A 16,082-nucleotide genomic window follows, 5' to 3' on the forward strand; every position below is an offset into this window, starting at 1 on the left:
GCCCTCTGCATTGAGCAGAAGAGGAGGCAGATAAGGCCAGGTAAATCCAGGAAGCGTATAGATGGGGCCCAGTACAGTCCACCCCTTGTGCTATTCAGAGTCCTCCACCCCATCTTCCTGTGATATTTGGATCTAACTTGAGAACAAAATGCCCTCAATTTGAGAGTGAGGGTGCAAGTCCAATTTTTTAAGTGATCAATTGAAACTTCCTAAACAGACATAAAAAGATTAGCAAAGGAAGCTAGAGTCCCGCTGCTGTGGCTGGTCCTAGGGCCATAATTGGCAATCATCATCTTCCACCCACTCTGACCTTCCATTCTAGATTTCTAGGGTCAATTCTTCAGTGGGTCTGGGGTTCTCACTTGGAGGATCTGTGGATGTTGTAATTGCCTGTTCATGGCTCTCTCTGAACAGAGAATACCCCATGAATCCCATACAACCAGATGTATTTGTCAGCTCAGGCTGTTGTAACAAAACACCCCAAGTTAGGTGGCTTAACCAACAGAAATTAATTTTCTCACAGTTCTGGAGGCTGGGCATTCTAGATCAAGGTTCAGCAGGGCCAGCTTCTGGTGAGGATTCTTCTGTGGGCTTGTGGATGGCCGTTTTGTCCTCGCATGGCTTTTCCTCTGAGTACCCAGAGACAGGGAGATAGCTGTGTTCTCTCTTCCTCTTCTTAGAGGGACAACATTCCTAGTGGATAGGGCACCACGCTTATGACCTCATTTAACCTTAATTACCCCCTGAAGACTCCCTCTCTAAACATACTTAATATCTCTAAATAACCCCTAACGTTGGGGGTAGGACTTCAACAGATGCATTTTGGGGGACACGCTTCAGTCCAGAGCACAAGACATACTCTTCCTTCACCCACTATGTAACACCAGCCCTTGCTCCTCATGGTAATGAAGTACTATCGTGCATCAGTATAGCAAATCCTTCTTTCTCTGCTGCTCCACTGGCAAGAGGAGCCCAAGGCGCCCAGGTCACTGTCACAACTTCCAATTTAGTGGAACCCTTACTGTGTTCATTAGTGGAAGTTTTACCCTCTATAAGCCAGGGTCTCTGACTCTTCTAAGTCTAAGTTTGCAGGAACAAGAAGCACAGATTCTGCAGGTTTCTTGCTGGCAGTCAGAGAGATGAGCCAATCCTACTTCCACTCCTTTGTTCCTAGACTTGTATATTCCATCAGAGACACATCTATTGACTCACACTACGTCCAGGAGAGCAATGCTCCAACCCCACCAGCTGTTGTGTCTAAGCTGATGTCACAGCTGAGCCTTCAGTGGAACATCTCATCACTACAGGAAGCCCTGGGATAGCCAAAGAGGCGCTGGGTTATCCTGTCCGGCTGCCTATAGGAGTCTCCTTGGCAACAGATGCTCTCTGGAGAGACAAACACGAGGCAGAAAGCCCCATATCCTTTGTGCTCACTCCCATGAATTCATCATTTACTGTTTACTTGACCTCCATGCCCCTGGCTTTTCATTTTTGTCCTTTCCATGTCCCAAAATGATTAGCCCAGCCATTTACTCCCGCACAGGAGACCGTGTGTGTCTGTACTTCGGGCCACCTCTCCTACCCTTGAATGGGAGGTAACACAGCAGTCATCTATTCCCAACTAGCACCAATACACCATGTCGAGCTGTGTGTAAACGAGGCCCTGGTGCTTTCCTCCTCCATCAGACTATCACATGGAACTCCCATTTGGGGCTAAACATGTAAGTTGAGGAAGAGCTTCAACAGAGGTGGGTGACATGAGAATCTGGACCAGCTGTTTAGGCAATTTACCTGTTCCTTCTAGACCTGCTCAAGTCTGGCCCTGTACATACCACTTCTATCACATGCTGGGTTGCCAATGTTCATAGCCGACTTATTGCCTCGGAAATCCAGCCTCCCCTTTAATCATAGGCTCTGGGCTCTGAACAATCTTAGATAATTTCCATTGCAGTAGATGTCATCTTTCTGTTCTTACACTCTAGAGTTTAAAAGTATATATTTATACAAGTCAAGCAACACCCCTGTTAGCTCCCCATTTGTCTCCCCCCCATTACATCATGATCTGTCAGCCATTAACATAGATTTCTATGGCTCCAGGCACCCTGTTTGCCACTCTGGCCTTCCTTTCCATTATGTAGTTATGCCCACTTTGTCTGGCATGACATTATGCCACCTGGCCTTTGCCATTACATTGATTGCTGTTGGTCCAAGAGAGTCCATTTCCCCACCATCTCCCATCATCAAACCCAGCCTTCAGAAGACAGCCACCACTGAATTTCTCAAAGGCGCTGATGGGCTTATTAGGACTTCTTTTTTCTGTTTCAATGAAGGGAAGATTCTCTGGGCCATCCCAGGGAACATAGGCCAGTGGTGGATTCTCAGGTCTTATGATTCTAATATTCACACCTCTGAGCCTTCTGGTCCTTTTCTTCTTATTGTGCCGAAAAGAAGTTCTGGCATCTCACGTATTTACCGCAGGCTGTTGTCATTAAAGCAAGTACTATCTTGCAAGGTTCCTGCTTCAATGAGGTCATTGTCATCCCCAGGCCAAGAAGAGCTGTTTTGTTCTAAAAAGCGGAAGAGTTGCTTCTACCTGACAGAGGATTCAAGGAGATCAGGGTCCAGAGTTTCAGGTTTGTTTACCCAAAAGTCTCCATTCCAGGTCACCAGCTCCAATCCTTTCCTTCTTAGAGCTCTGACTTGGACATAAGACGTCTACATGGCTGCATATCTAGTCTCCTTTTCAGTTCTGTCACCTTATAATCAGCCCTGAAGCTTAATTTTCAGTGCAGTCTGTCTTGCAGATGTCAGGAGTGTCCTTAAAGTTTTCATTTCAAAGCATGCCTTACACTGGTAGATACCTTTCCTGAGTCTATCATTTTCTCTTTGCAGTACCTCCGCTACCATCAGAAAAAGCCACTTAACCCCAAATGCAATGGCCATTTGATCTCATAAAGCCTTATTTTCCACCTGCATCTCATTCCAATTAGCAGCAGGTGCAGCTTTAGAAATTGTAATATCACTGTATGCCAGCTATGGCCCAGCAGTGGGGCCCCTATTATAGATGGAAGAGAACTTCAACTCCAACATCCCATCCTGAAGGTCTACTTTTTAGGACCATTTGTGGTAGCAATAGTCCCTGTTCCTTAGGAGACAGAGTATTAAGCAATCATGCTGCCTGCTAATACTTTATTGAGGGATACAATCCTAGGGCAACAGAAACAAGAGAAAAAGGAAATGAAGCAGGGAGGACGGAAGCTAATAGAAAGTTGTGCATTTCTGTGAGACAGGGTCTCATGATGTTGTCCAGGCTGTTCTTGAATTCCTGGGTTCAAGGGCTCCTCCTGCCTCAGCCTCCCAAGTAGCTAGGACTATAGAAGTGTGCCACCAAGTTGTACATTATTGAGCTGGTCACATCCTTAGAAGCAAACACAGCCAGTTGCTCAATTGCACCTACTGGACATTCCCTGACAAGCCAAATGGAACCACTGCACTCCATATGTTGGGTCCCTTCCATCTGTTGTCCTTCTCTGGTCAAAATGTGCCCCAAGCTTTAACTCTCCTGTATTTCTGAGTAGATGTATCTGGCCCCTGTAGGCAGACCTCATGTGGCCATGGTGTGGGTTACCAACTGAATGAAAAGGGTGAGAGGATCCATGTCCTCCCTAGGCCACTCATGGCGTGAGAGGCCTGTGACAGAGCCTGGTCTTCACTCTAAGGGAGCTGACAGGAAGGTCAGCAAGATGTGGGGCCAGGTTGCAGGGAGTCGAAGGCCCATAGGATGTGACCAACTCAGCATTCTGCTGGAGGCTATATGATCAAACAGCAAACTGTTTATCATGAATGCAGGATGTGGGCAAACTCACACTGCCCTGCCACCAGAAGGATTGCTGAGGGTCCCTGGCGCAGGGCTCTTTGAAGTTATCTACTGGAAAATCTAGCGCCTATTACTCAAAGGATGCAGTCTCACAAGCCTGGTGTGAACCAGCCAGCCAACTGACAATTACTGGACAATCACACCCCCTCCCCTTTGCTATCTCTTTGGCCTAATAAATACAGATGGCTGCGTAAAGCTCAGGGCCCTTTTCCACTCGAGGTAAGGTGCCCCCGAGCCCTTCTTCCAAATATACTCTTTTGTCTCTTGCCTTTTATTCCCACATTTGCCCCCGCTTTGTTCAGTCCCCCTAGGTCCGTGCAGGCTACAAATGGCACCCCGAACAGCGACAGAATTGGGTGATCTACACCAGGTGACCCTCAAGAGGTGCATAGATTAGGTCCACTACAGCAATATGGAAGACCAGATTGGACAATGCAGGTTTTCCAATGCACAAAACTTACCTAAGTTCTCCCAAAGTCCTGAGCCTCTAGTTGGGGGTTAGTATTTCTGACTCCCCGGTGAGCCACTGTGTGATTCTGGCTCAGGCACAAAGGTCTCTGAACTGTTCACACAGGACAATTACACTTACATCACAGAGTTGTGAGACCTGAATTAATATGTGGTGTAAATAACATTTGTAAGTGGCAAAAAACTCCGGATATAAACATCAGGGGCTGTTGTCAAATGTAAAGATTGTGCTGAGCAAAAACCACGACTTGTTTCAGCTGGACAGGCATTAAAATATCCAGTGTTATTTTGACCTCAGCTGACCAACAGCGGCTTCATTTCTCCAGACTGTTGATGAGTCACCTAGAAAGTCCCTACCCCATCATCTTCTTCCCATCCTCCCTCCATCCTATCCCACCCCCAGTGAGATATCCTCTTGTTCTCTTTTCTACCCAGCATCAAGTGTTCTGTCTGGTCCCTAGCAGGTGCCCATGGAGGCTACATATGGAATGAAGGATTGAACAAATGTCTCCATTTCTTTTCTTTTCTTTTTCTTTTTCTTTTTTTTTTTTTTTTTTTTTTTTGTTAAGGAGTCTCGCTCTTTGGCCCAGGCTGCAGTGCAGTGGCACGATCTCGGTTCGCTGTAAGCTCTGCCTCCCGGGTTCATGCCATTCTCCTGCCGCAGTCTCCCGAGCAGCTGGGACTACAGGTGCCTGCCACCGCGACCGGCTAATTTTTTTGTATTTTTAGTAGAGACGAGGTTTCACCGTGTTAGCCAGGAGGGTCTCGATCTCCTGACCTCGTGATCCACCCGCCTCGGCCTCCCAAAGTACTGAGATTACAGGCGTGAGCCACCGCACCCAGCCCCACAAATGTTTCCATTTCTTTGCACAAAGGGTTACCAATGCTTGAGATGTTCCCCTGCTCCCAGCAAGGCACCCTCTCCTAGGAGCCTTTACTCAACCCGCCCTCCATTCCTCAGTCTTTCCCTTTCTCAGGGCAGCTGAGAGTGACATGCCAGTGCACAGTGCAGGTGTTGGTTTTATCCATCTCCCTGACAGGCCCCTGAATTCTTGCGGGGAAAGGAACAAGGTCTCATTCACATTAGTCCCTGCATCTTGCTGGTTGAGGTGCAATCTGCAGCATTTATGTGGCAAAGAGCCTTGGGGCAGCGCTCTGGCATGAAGGAGGCCACTAAGACATCGTTCTGAAAGCTGGCTCGCAAGGCGGTTTATACTCTGCAAACCAGCAGTTTATAGTGTGTGTTTATAGTGACTGACTCAAGGGTGTCCAAATACTGGGAAAAGGTGCGCTCAGTAAATGTTTCTTCCATGCATGCGCCGCGGTATCTGACCCTCAGCTCTGTGTCTTAAGCCCCTGGTTCTCTCATCCAACCTAAAAATAGGATCGTCCAGGCCTTGAGGTCCTTCTGGAAGGCGCCCCCCATCAGTCAAAGCGCTTGCAAAGTGCTTCCACCACAAGAGCAGAGCGGCCGCGCCATGCCTGGGATGCTGCTAGGCACAGCTTGTGTGAAAGAGATGTAAGCAGTCTACTTCCCGAAGAACCGAAGAAACTGACTTGTTGATAATCTTGCCTCAAACAGAGGAGTTGGCAGACGGTTCAGGAAAAGCAGTGGTAGAAATGTTCTCCCCAGGGCCGTCACAGCTCCTTCCTTCCCAGCCTAGAGTTTCTGCTGCTGGGACTACAAAGGAGAGGACAAGGCCCTTGGCCGGGAGAGGGGCGGCCTGCACCTTTCAGCCCCGGGGCCCGGGAGAGCCTGCGGGGAGTGCGGCGGGGAGAGTCCTCAAGGAAGGAGCGCAAAGAAGTATCTCAAGTCAGTCCTCGCAACCTTTCCGCAGCCTCGGGAGAGGCTTGGGGGAAGCGCAGGCAAAGGCCAAAACCTCCTGGAACTGGGAATCCTTGGCCTCCAGGGTGAATAAATAATTAAGCGCCCAATACACAATAGCCTCGCTAGATGGAGACGAGGAATCACTGCAGCGGCGCTGGCGGCGGCGGCGGCGGCGGCGGCGGGGGGAGCGCAGCCCCGGGCGGGAGGCGGGAGAGGCTCTGGCTCGGCTCACGTCTGTTTTCCTTTTTCGTGCATTATTTATTTCGCCTCCGCCCGCGGCTTTGCTGCCCCAGCGGGCGCTCCCTGCCGGCGCCTCCCGCCGCTGCCTCTCGCGGGCCGGCGTGAGGGTAGCAGAGAGCTCGGGCACCCCAGTGCCCCGGGCAGCCGCTGGGCGCCACCAGGAAGGGCGGGGAGCCAACGCGAGCCCGTGGAGGGCTCGCGCGGCCGGCTCCAGGCGGCTTGGAGGAGACTTTCCCCGCCCTCTGCCTCCGCCTCAGCGGCCAGCCCCGGCCCTGGGCGCGGGGTGCCGCCCCTCCCGCCCCGCGCGCGGCCAGGCGCAGCCGGGAGCCACCGCACCCTGCGCCCGGTGCGAGGACACCACTCCTGGTCCTCCGCTCAGCGCCCCGGGAGGCCCAACCGGCGCGCAAACTTTTGCTCCAGCGCCGGGAGCTCCTCCCCGGCATGTGAAGCCCCCGGGCGCCCGCGCAGCCGCCAAGGTGAGGACCGAGGCCCCGCCTAGAGGGCGGGGGACTGGGGAGGCGGCTGGCTTTAAATGGGGGCTGTCCGGCGGTTGGGAAACAGAGCTGCCGCGGGGGGGACGCGGACCTGTCTTCCCAGAGCTGAGGATCGGCTGCGGCCGCCGCCAGGCAAGGTGGCGTGAGGCGTTAGAAGGGTGCGGGCGGAGATGGAGGCGTGGGGGGAACCCACACCCGGGAGCGGGGAATCGGGGCTGGGCAGGGGCGTGCAAAGGGGCAGCGCACTGAGGTGCCTATGTTGCAGTGTGCGCAATGAGGCCGGCAGGGCAGTGAGGGTGCACGCAGCGTGAGATTTCTTGGTGCCGTGCATGCAGGGTCAGCGAGGGTGCAGGCAGGAGTCGGTGGGTGTGCACGGCTGTTTCTGTGGGTGTGCGCACAGGGTGAGTAGTGCCCGCCGGGTTTGAAGTGTGCTCATAGTGAGAGTGAGTTGTACATGGCTGCTTCTAGGGGTTAATGGGGCGCAGTAAGTGTGCTTGGCTGTTTCTGGAGGTGTGCATGGGGCCAAGGTATGCACGCATATTCTGGAGCTGTGCGCGGAGCTAAAGTGTACGTGCGGGGTTCTGGGGATATGCCTAAGAAAAGAGTGTGAATTCTGGGATTTACGAAGAGTCAGTGAAGGTGTAAGCTGGAGTGTAAGTGCAGGCTTGGTTTAGTAGGGTGCCCCTGGGTGCCGGGCGTGCCCGACCGATCCGGGATGGGAGGTATGTTGGTGCGCGGCGGCGAAAGTGCCCGCGCGGTGTCCGCCTGACCCGAGCCTTGCTCTCCTGACAGTTCGCCCCAGGAGCGGGCGTCGCTGGCCGAGATGCTCCTCCGGGACTTGGTGCTGGGCCGTGGCTGCTGCTGGTCCTCGCTGCTGCTGCACTGCGCGCTCCACCCGCTCTGGGGCTTCGTGCAGGTGAGACGCGCCGGCTGCGCACTGGCTGGGAGGACCTCCTGGGTGAGGGGAGAGCTGCCCCTTCCCTCCTGAGACCCTGGCTTCCTGCAGCCGCCCCACTGATTGGTTCTCGGAAAAGCTTGGGAAAAGAAAAGCTGCTATGGTACCCCATACCCTACCCGTGAAAAGACAGGAAACTCCAAAGAGAGGCTTCAACTGTGGCCTAAAGCCTGCAGGACCGGGGCCGGTCTTGGAATGGAAAGGGGCTCAGAGAATACCTTCCGATGATAGCATTCTAGGGTAGAAATTCAGGAAAGAAACAAACTTACAAGGAAAAGTCATCCCAAGGATATATATTATTTCTTTCCCGCCAGAACCACTGATGAACTTCAAATTACCTTTCTTAAACTGGTTTTCAACACAGAAGGCAACCGTGTTCCTTGTAGGTATCAGAGTTGAGGCTGTGGACAGATAATGCGTGGTGGCCCATCTGTCAGGACTGCCCAGGGTTGAGTCTCTCACCCTGTGCCCCTTAAATCGCAGGGCAGAGGCCAGGCAGCCACTAACTGGAGTTACCTCTTAGGATCAGAGACAGGGTTCAATGGTATGGTCCCTAGTCCCCCCCAGAATGTGCATGGTCACTGGTACAGTGGAGAGGTGACAAGGTGGACTTCGATGTCAGCTCCGGAATTTGAGCTTCAGCTCGTCCCTCACCAGCTGGGAGGCTTTAGGCAACTCACTTACCCTCTCTGAGAGTTAGTTTCTTCTTCCTGACTGTACTATTCTAAGTACTGGATGAGATATGTAAGGATTACTTGGCGCAGTGCCAGGACCATGATGAACACTAACCGGTAGTGGTTGCTGCCATCGCTGATAGGAGTAATAGTAATGCCGTTCTTCTGCCTGGCTGACCAGGTACTCTGTTGATCACTGCGTGGTCTGTTTGACATTTTTTTCTGCAGGCTCTGGAGGACATTTTCATTGTTTTGGGCATTGTGGATCCACTTTCGGGTATTTGTAGCCTCATGTTCTCCTGGTGGCATTTTGGGGTTTGGGGACCATTCACATGGCTGCTCTGAGTAGGGGTGACAGACCAAGAAAAAAGGAGAAGGCGGCAAGACCACTTGCCAGTCTATCGAGATCCCCGAGCTGCCCCAAATGATGGGCCCTGCCGGGAGCTTGCTCAGTTAGTCCTGCCTGGATGATGGCCTGGGTGACTGCCCATTGAGAGCCGGGGTCTGACGCTGCTCAGCACCCCCACTCCCAGGCCCCGTCTTCTGCTCTCTTCTCTGGCTTGCCTCCATCTCACTCACAATTGTTTTCCTTTTGGAATTGACAGCTTTGTCTAATGTGTGAAACAGCAGTTATTAAACTCAGCTGTGTCTCCTCAGGAAACACAATTTTGTCACTTCTAAACACTTCAGTGGCTTGGGACCAGCTTCCCTTGTTCAACTTTTAGCTGAACCTCAGATATTGAGTTCACTTAGTTTTTAGATTCATTTGTTTACAGTTTTCTCTCTTCCATAAGACTTCTTCAGCTGGGGTGGGAAGCAACATAATGAGGTTGTCAGTCTCCAAGACTAGAATTCTACTGTGTGAGCTAGTAGGATCTAAACAGAAGATGCACAAGCACCCCGCACTCCTCCCAGAAGAGATAATTTTGTGAAAGCGGTTCAGTTTTGTAAGTGTCCTTTAGCCAGGCAGTACTTACACAAGCATGTGTGTGTGTGTGTGTGTGCAGGGGTGTGTGTGTGTATGTGTGTGTATGTATTTCAGATGCTCTTACTCAATACAAATCAATTTTCATAAAAATCAATTTCAAAAGGAACCCTCCAGACAAGTAGAATGGGTAAAACCTTGGCTTAAGGCTCTGGAAAAATTAATTTACAAATGATAGGGACAGAGAAATCAAGGGAAAGGGGTTTTGGAATGAATGGATCTGGCTTTAAGCAAAAGAGCTAAATCCAGGGGAACATAGGAGAGAAGAGGAAAAATGGAAATGCACGAAGCCATGTGTTTCTCTTTAAGTGGGGAAAATAAAATCTGTCACGTCATAGGAGTTTCTCTAATCTGGAGAACAAACTCAGAGCTATCTGCCTTTCCATGAGCATTTTGCCAGAAGAACATTTGGAAGGACAAGGCCAACATAACAAAGTCCTGTGATTAATGGGATCCTCAATGAGGCAAGAGACCTGGGGTCCCCCAAAGCACCAGGTTCTTACCTTGCAATCAGCTTTAAGCCTCTGGCTGCTGCTAGTTGATAAGGAGCTTAATCATTAAAGTCAGACGACATTTAAATTGCCGGAAGGGTTGGTGGGAGCATTCCTTAGCCTTTCCCCCCTGTTCTTTCATGTGTCTGGAATTGAGATTTCGAGCTTTTGTGATGTAGTGTGATTTAGGGTTCTTCTAAGTTCACTTCCAGATTCTTCTTTTTTTTTTTTTTGCAAGGGAAGAGGATGACAGGCTGGCAAATTTATTAGGTGTGACAGGAGTGTGTCTCATCAAGTTACCGTGGTGCTGGCCTGTCTCCATGAAAGATGCCAGAAGCTATCGTCTTTGTGGCTGCCTTCCTAAAGCAATAGTTAGAGAGACCGCCTCTTATCTGGCCTTACGGGTCTCTGTGTGCTGATGAGGAGCCACCCCAGACCCAAGTGATGTTGAACCCCTTGTATAGTCAGTCTCTGCAGCTTTGATGAGTCATTCGGCAGCATTTATTGGGCGCTTACTGTATGCCAGGCCCTTTGTTAAGTGCAAGGGGCTTAGTGGCCTCTTCCCTCGTGGCACTGATAGTTTGGCAATGTAGAGCTAATTAAACAAGTAATTATCATCAAGAGAGCTCAGCAAGAAGAAATAGCTTGGACTAGGGGCAAGAGTCATAGAAGCCTGAAGGGTGTGGTGCTTCAGCTGAGACATGAAGGATGAGAAGTTAGGATGCATATGAGGGTGAGGTGTCCAGGCAGAGGGAACAGCCCAAGGCCAGAGGAGAGAGGGACTTTGGAAGACCCAGGGGAAAGAAGCACCAGGTAAGGCCACTGTTGTAAGCCACTAACATAGTGTCCTGCAGTTTGGACTTGATCCTGAGGGCTATGGATGTCATTTTAAGTAAAGGGTTTTAAGTAAGAGATGACACAATCTCAGGTTGGTATTTTAGAAATCTCAGTCCAGGCTGGTTGCAGTGGCTCACACCTGTAATCCCAACACTTTGGGAGGCCAAGGCAGGAGGATTGCTTGAGCCCAGGAACTCGAGGCCAGCCTGGCCAACATAGTGCAACCATGTCTCGAAAAAAAAAAAGAGAAAGAGCAATCTCAGTCCAGTTCCTGCATGAAGGATGGATGCAGGGAGGAGGCAAGGCAGGGGCAAAGAGGTAGGTAAGGGGAGGGTGGCCAGATTTAGCAAATAAAATACAGGACATCCAGTTAACTTTGAATTTCAAATAAACTACAAATTGTTTTCCTAGTATCTCTCCCATGTAATAACTCTCCCAATTAAAATTATTGGTTGTTTATCTGAAATTCAAATGTAATAGGGTGTCTTATATTTTATCTGGCAACCCTAGATGAGAGGCAGGTACTGCCCACTGGAGACCTGATGGTGGCCTTGTTCAGGTGGCAGCAAAGGAAACAGAGGAGTAGATGAATTCAAGGACGATTTAGGAGGCAACGTCTGCTGGACCCCGAACTGCACTGATTGGCCAGGAGTAGGATGGTGGTAGGACACTGATTGGCCAGGAGTAGGACGGTGGTTGGAGAAGAGGGAACTGATGCTGGGAACACTGTGTCCCTCAGACCCCTGCTACAGGTACCAAATCCAGGAGACTCCAGGACATTAGCTGTGCCTCAGCCCACTCTCAAGCCTACAGCACTTACAGGATTCTGGCTGCAGGAGAACACTGCAGAACAGGGCCTGGAAGGCAAATGATGGTGAAACTGGAATCAGAAGTGGTCCCAGGAAGTACCAATACCAGCCTGTGTTCTATGGGCTTTAGGCAAGTCACTGACCTTTCTGGGCCTCTGCTCCTTCTTAACGAAGTCCAGCTAAGAGCAGGTTACTTTAGGGGCAAGTTCCTTCTCCTTTTGAAATTCCCCAAGATAGAAACCAAATGCCAGGTGTTGAGACAAGCTCCGGACACCCGAGGCTTCCTCTCTATTGGTCTAAATACAACACTGCCAATCAACAGAACCCCCAAGTGGAACCAGCACTGGGGAATGGGACAGATCCCGTGTTTCTCCACTGGTGGGCATTGCACCTTTTCACTGAACGCCAACTGAATGCTGGGCCTTGGGCAACTTTGGTACATCACTTAGCTTCGCTGAGCCTGCGGGCCACCTGTTAAGAGTGGATGATATCACCTATCTCTCCCGGTTATGCCCAGGGCGAAATGGGAGCAGGAACCTATGATGGACACATAGTAAGGCTCAGAAAATCATGATTGTTCAGGATTAATAAAGTACTCATCTACCTGCCTGCCCTAAGACACTCACAACTTAGTGTAGAGAGACACGCATTACAAAATAGCACGGAAATGCCCCAGACAGAAGTGTTTGCAGAATAAAGCAGCAGCACTGAGCAGGTGAGTCTAATTTGGGGTGGAGGAGGGTTTAGGATGGCTTTGCCCAAGAAGGAGGATTGCTTGAGCCCAGGAATTTGAGACCAGTCTCGTCAACATAGCAAAACCCTGTCTCAAAAAGAGGAGAGAGAGAAATCTCGGTCCTTTTCTTGCATGAACACGCAATAAGGCTGTTCAAGGATTTGAAGGATGGAGAGGAGCTAGCAAGTGGATATGGGGTCTGAGTAACCCAGAGTCGAGGCAGGCTCAGACACCATAGGCTTGGACTAGACCAAACTATCAGGACACAGCAGTGGAGGCCCAGCTGTCAGGCATAAGGACAGACCAGACTTGATCCTTTCATGAGAACAGTTGGCTAAGCAATTGTGCCTGCTCACATTTCAGAGAGGCCCTTATATAAGAGACTGAGAACCACTGATTTTTTTTTTTTTTTTGAAACAGGGTCTTGCTCTGTTGCCCAGGCTGGAATGTGGTGCACTACAATAGCTCACTGCAGCCCCAACCTCCTGGGCTCAAGCAATCCTCCAATCCTCCCGCCTCAGCCTCTGGAGTAGCTGGGTCTATAGGCGTGTGCCACCATGCCCAGCTAATTAAAAAAAAAAAAAAGTTGTAGAGATGAGGTCTCACTCTGTTGCCCAGGCTGATGTTGAATCCCTGGGCTCAAATGATCCGCCTGCCTCAGTCTCCCAAAGTGTTGGGATTACAGGTGTCAGCCACCGCACCTGGCCAGAGCTATCAATTTTATTAATGTATTTATTTATTTATTATTTTTTGAGACTGGAGTTTTGCTCTGTCGCCCAGGCTGGAGTGCAGTGGCATGACCTTGGCTGTCTGCAGCCTTGACCTGCAGGTTCAAGTCATTCTCCTGCCTCAGCATCCTGAGTAGATGGGACTACAGGCGTGCACCACCCCGGCTAATTTTTGCATTTTTTTGTAGAGACACGGTTTCACCGTGTTGGCCAGGCTGGTCTCGAACGCCTGACCTCAGGTAATCCACCCGCCTCGGCCTCCCAAAGTGCTGGGATTACAGGCAAGAACTATCAATGTTTTAAATGTAGTGTGCTCCTTCACTTCTTCCTCCTGCAGCCTTGAAATTTGGCCCTGATTTTTCTGCCTAGAACTTCATCACATTAAATATCCTTATACATCTGTGCCTTCATATCCTCTCACAAAAATAGGTCATTGTGTCGGGCCAAATGTGCTCCTCTTGAACTCTCTCTCATAAATTGCACCTGAGACTGAGAAAATAATTGCACTGGCAATGGTCTTGCTTGAAGTTCACACACTTGGTAGAGTGCATTGAAGAAGTGGGCTCGGAGGCCAGCTGTTAGGAGAATGAAGCTTTCTAGCAAATCCCAGGGTCTCGGAAGGTCAGAATCTAGGGGGGCACAGGCTCAATGATGGGGCGTCTAACGATGGCGCTGGTCTAGAAGCCGGTGGATTTCCCACTGACATGTAAGGAGTGAATCATTTCTGTAAAATAATTGAGCAGAGGCCACCATCTGACGGTATGCTCTTCCCAGTGGGAGAGAAGATTGCCTTCCAGGGTTTGAAACGCAGTCAATGGCCCTTTAAAAACATTAAAAGGTGGTGAGCAGGAGCCTCTTAGCCTCGTAGATATTAAGCCCGGGCTGTAAATCAGCTCACTTCCTGCTGCCACCCCAGTGGACGTTACCCACATTACTTCTTCACATCTTCCAGGTGTGATGGGAGCCTCCCAGCCCCGGGGGATCTCCCTGCCACGTGGCAGAGGGGCTGGATCAGCATTCAAAGGCAGGCCACACATGGCTAGTTGCAGGGAAAGTGGAGTTCTAGTTTCTAGTGGCTCAGAGATGACAGAGAAATTAACTGTGGCCATTGAGGAGGTGGAGGGTGACTGGCAACTCTTTGTGCTTTTAAACCAGCTTGTTCCCCGGGACAGGCATGAAACACCAGACTCTTGGATTTATGGCACTCTGTATAGCGAGGGACACTGGCAGTCAGTCTAATCCGTCCACCCAGTTCCCCTGCTGGCTCTGCATAAGAAGTTTAACGTGGGAAGCTTAAGCAAAATCCCCAGCCCCAGCTTCACCTGCAAAATTCTGATTTAATCGATGTGGCTCAGGCATGGGTATTTTTTAAAACCACCAGGGAGATTCCAATGTACAGCCAGGGCTGGGAACTGCTGGTGGAGCCCAGCTCACTCCGGCTACCCTTCCTCGTTGACAGATGAGGAAGCTGAGATTGTGCTGGAAAAACACCACGCCAGGGTTCAAGAGGCATGGATTGTGGCCCAGTTTTTCATATTCATTCATTCATTCACCAAAGATTTAATGGTGGGCATTCCCTTACGTGGTGATTTATGATAGTGAGAGAGGAGAAACAAAGCCTGCCCTGCCCTCAGCGAGCTCACAGTGCCATGGTGAAAATAGGTATGAACCAGGTGACATCCAAATGTAGATTTCTGCCCCTCGAGGGGAACCTGGTGCCAGGAGAGCCCATACAAAAGGATCTGGCTGGATAAAGAGGTCAGAGACACGTCTGTGAGGTCATGGCCAAGCGGAGTCAGGGGCGCAGCAGGGGTAGGGATGGGAGAACATTACCACCACTGGAGCAGCAATTGCAGAGGCCAGGGGCCTGGAACTGAAAGGAGAGAATGAGGGCAGAGAGACGGGGAGCGAGCATGGCGGGGAGAGAGCATGGGATGAGGCGGGGCCAGAGAGGTTGTCAGGGATCACCCCTTGCAGACCTTGTAAGCCACATGATCCCACGAGGGGTGGGGTGGCATCTGGGGCTTGCTGGGGGGATGGAGGTGGTGCCCTTCCCACAAGACCACCAGGACACCGAGTGGAGAGCATCAAGCAGGTTGTTCTGCTCTCTCCGGTCACGTGGGGACACAGGAGCAGAGGCCTCACTGGATGAGGTTTCTCCCCAAGAGAGGGGGGCCTTGCCCCAGAGTAGACGCAAAAAGGCGGTGAGGAGTGAGGGCTGGAGAGAAGGCCAGGGCTTGGCCTTGGGCCGTAGCAAGGAAGACAGGAGAAGCGGCTGGGCTTAGATTACAGAGGAAATAAAGGGTCTCACTCTCCAAGTGTGAGACCCTTGGGCAGCTGCTTCTGCCTGGGCCTCAGTTTACCCATTTGTACAATGGGGAAATTCTACCAGTTAACCTTCAAGTTCTTGTCGACTTCTCATTCGTATCCAGGTCACTTGCCCAGGGTTTCTGGCAAAGCTAGGAAGAAAACCTTGGTCTCCAACCAGCCAGGCCAGCCGCCAACAACATTGTCCCCCTGAACCAATCTGACTTCGATTCTTCCTGCCTTGGTCTTGGAGAGGAATCCCAAGTCCCAGCCTGGCAGGGGACAGGGTGGCCTGGGCTCGTTTCAGCTTCTAGTTGCCTTATGGTCTTCTCCCTCTGTTGGGTACGTGTGCCCATGTTTACAGGTGACGCACGGTGAGCCCCAGAAGTCCTGCTCCAAAGTGACTGACAGCTGCCGACACGTCTGCCAGTGCCGGCCTCCTCCCCCGCTGCCCCCACCGCCCCCGCCCCCACCGCCTCCCAGACTTCTCTCCGCCCCAGGTAGGTAATGGCTCGCTCCATTTTCAGGTTTCTTTTTGTGTTTTCCTGGGCCCATGAAGATCCAGTGAGCGTGGCCGAGGGCAGCCCTGCCTTCTTGGTAATTTTCCACTGTCCAAGCAGGAGGGAAGCCAAGGCCCAACTTTCCCCTGCAGTCTG

At 51.0% G+C, this 16,082-nt stretch overlaps 1 protein-coding gene across 3 annotated transcripts in view; it reads left to right on the top strand.

Annotated features, from left to right (window-relative positions):
- The first annotated feature begins 7,162 nt into the window (after positions 1-7,162).
- PRIMA1 (proline rich membrane anchor 1) overlaps positions 7,163-16,082 on the top strand; it is a 73,634-nt gene continuing 64,714 nt past the window's right edge. For all 3 annotated transcript variants that reach the window (XR_004184797.1, XM_021941514.2, XM_031667882.1), the window contains exons 1-2: positions 7,163-7,823; positions 15,791-15,926. Coding sequence is in view for 2 of the 3 variants with exons in the window: in XM_021941514.2 (XP_021797206.1) it covers positions 7,731-7,823; positions 15,791-15,926 (229 nt within the window). In the remaining variant the exon portion in view is untranslated. The remainder of the gene's footprint in view (positions 7,824-15,790; positions 15,927-16,082) is intronic.

The sequence above is a fragment of the Papio anubis genome, chromosome 7, assembly GCF_008728515.1.
Source record: "Papio anubis isolate 15944 chromosome 7, Panubis1.0, whole genome shotgun sequence".
Lineage (NCBI taxonomy): Eukaryota > Metazoa > Chordata > Mammalia > Primates > Cercopithecidae > Papio > Papio anubis.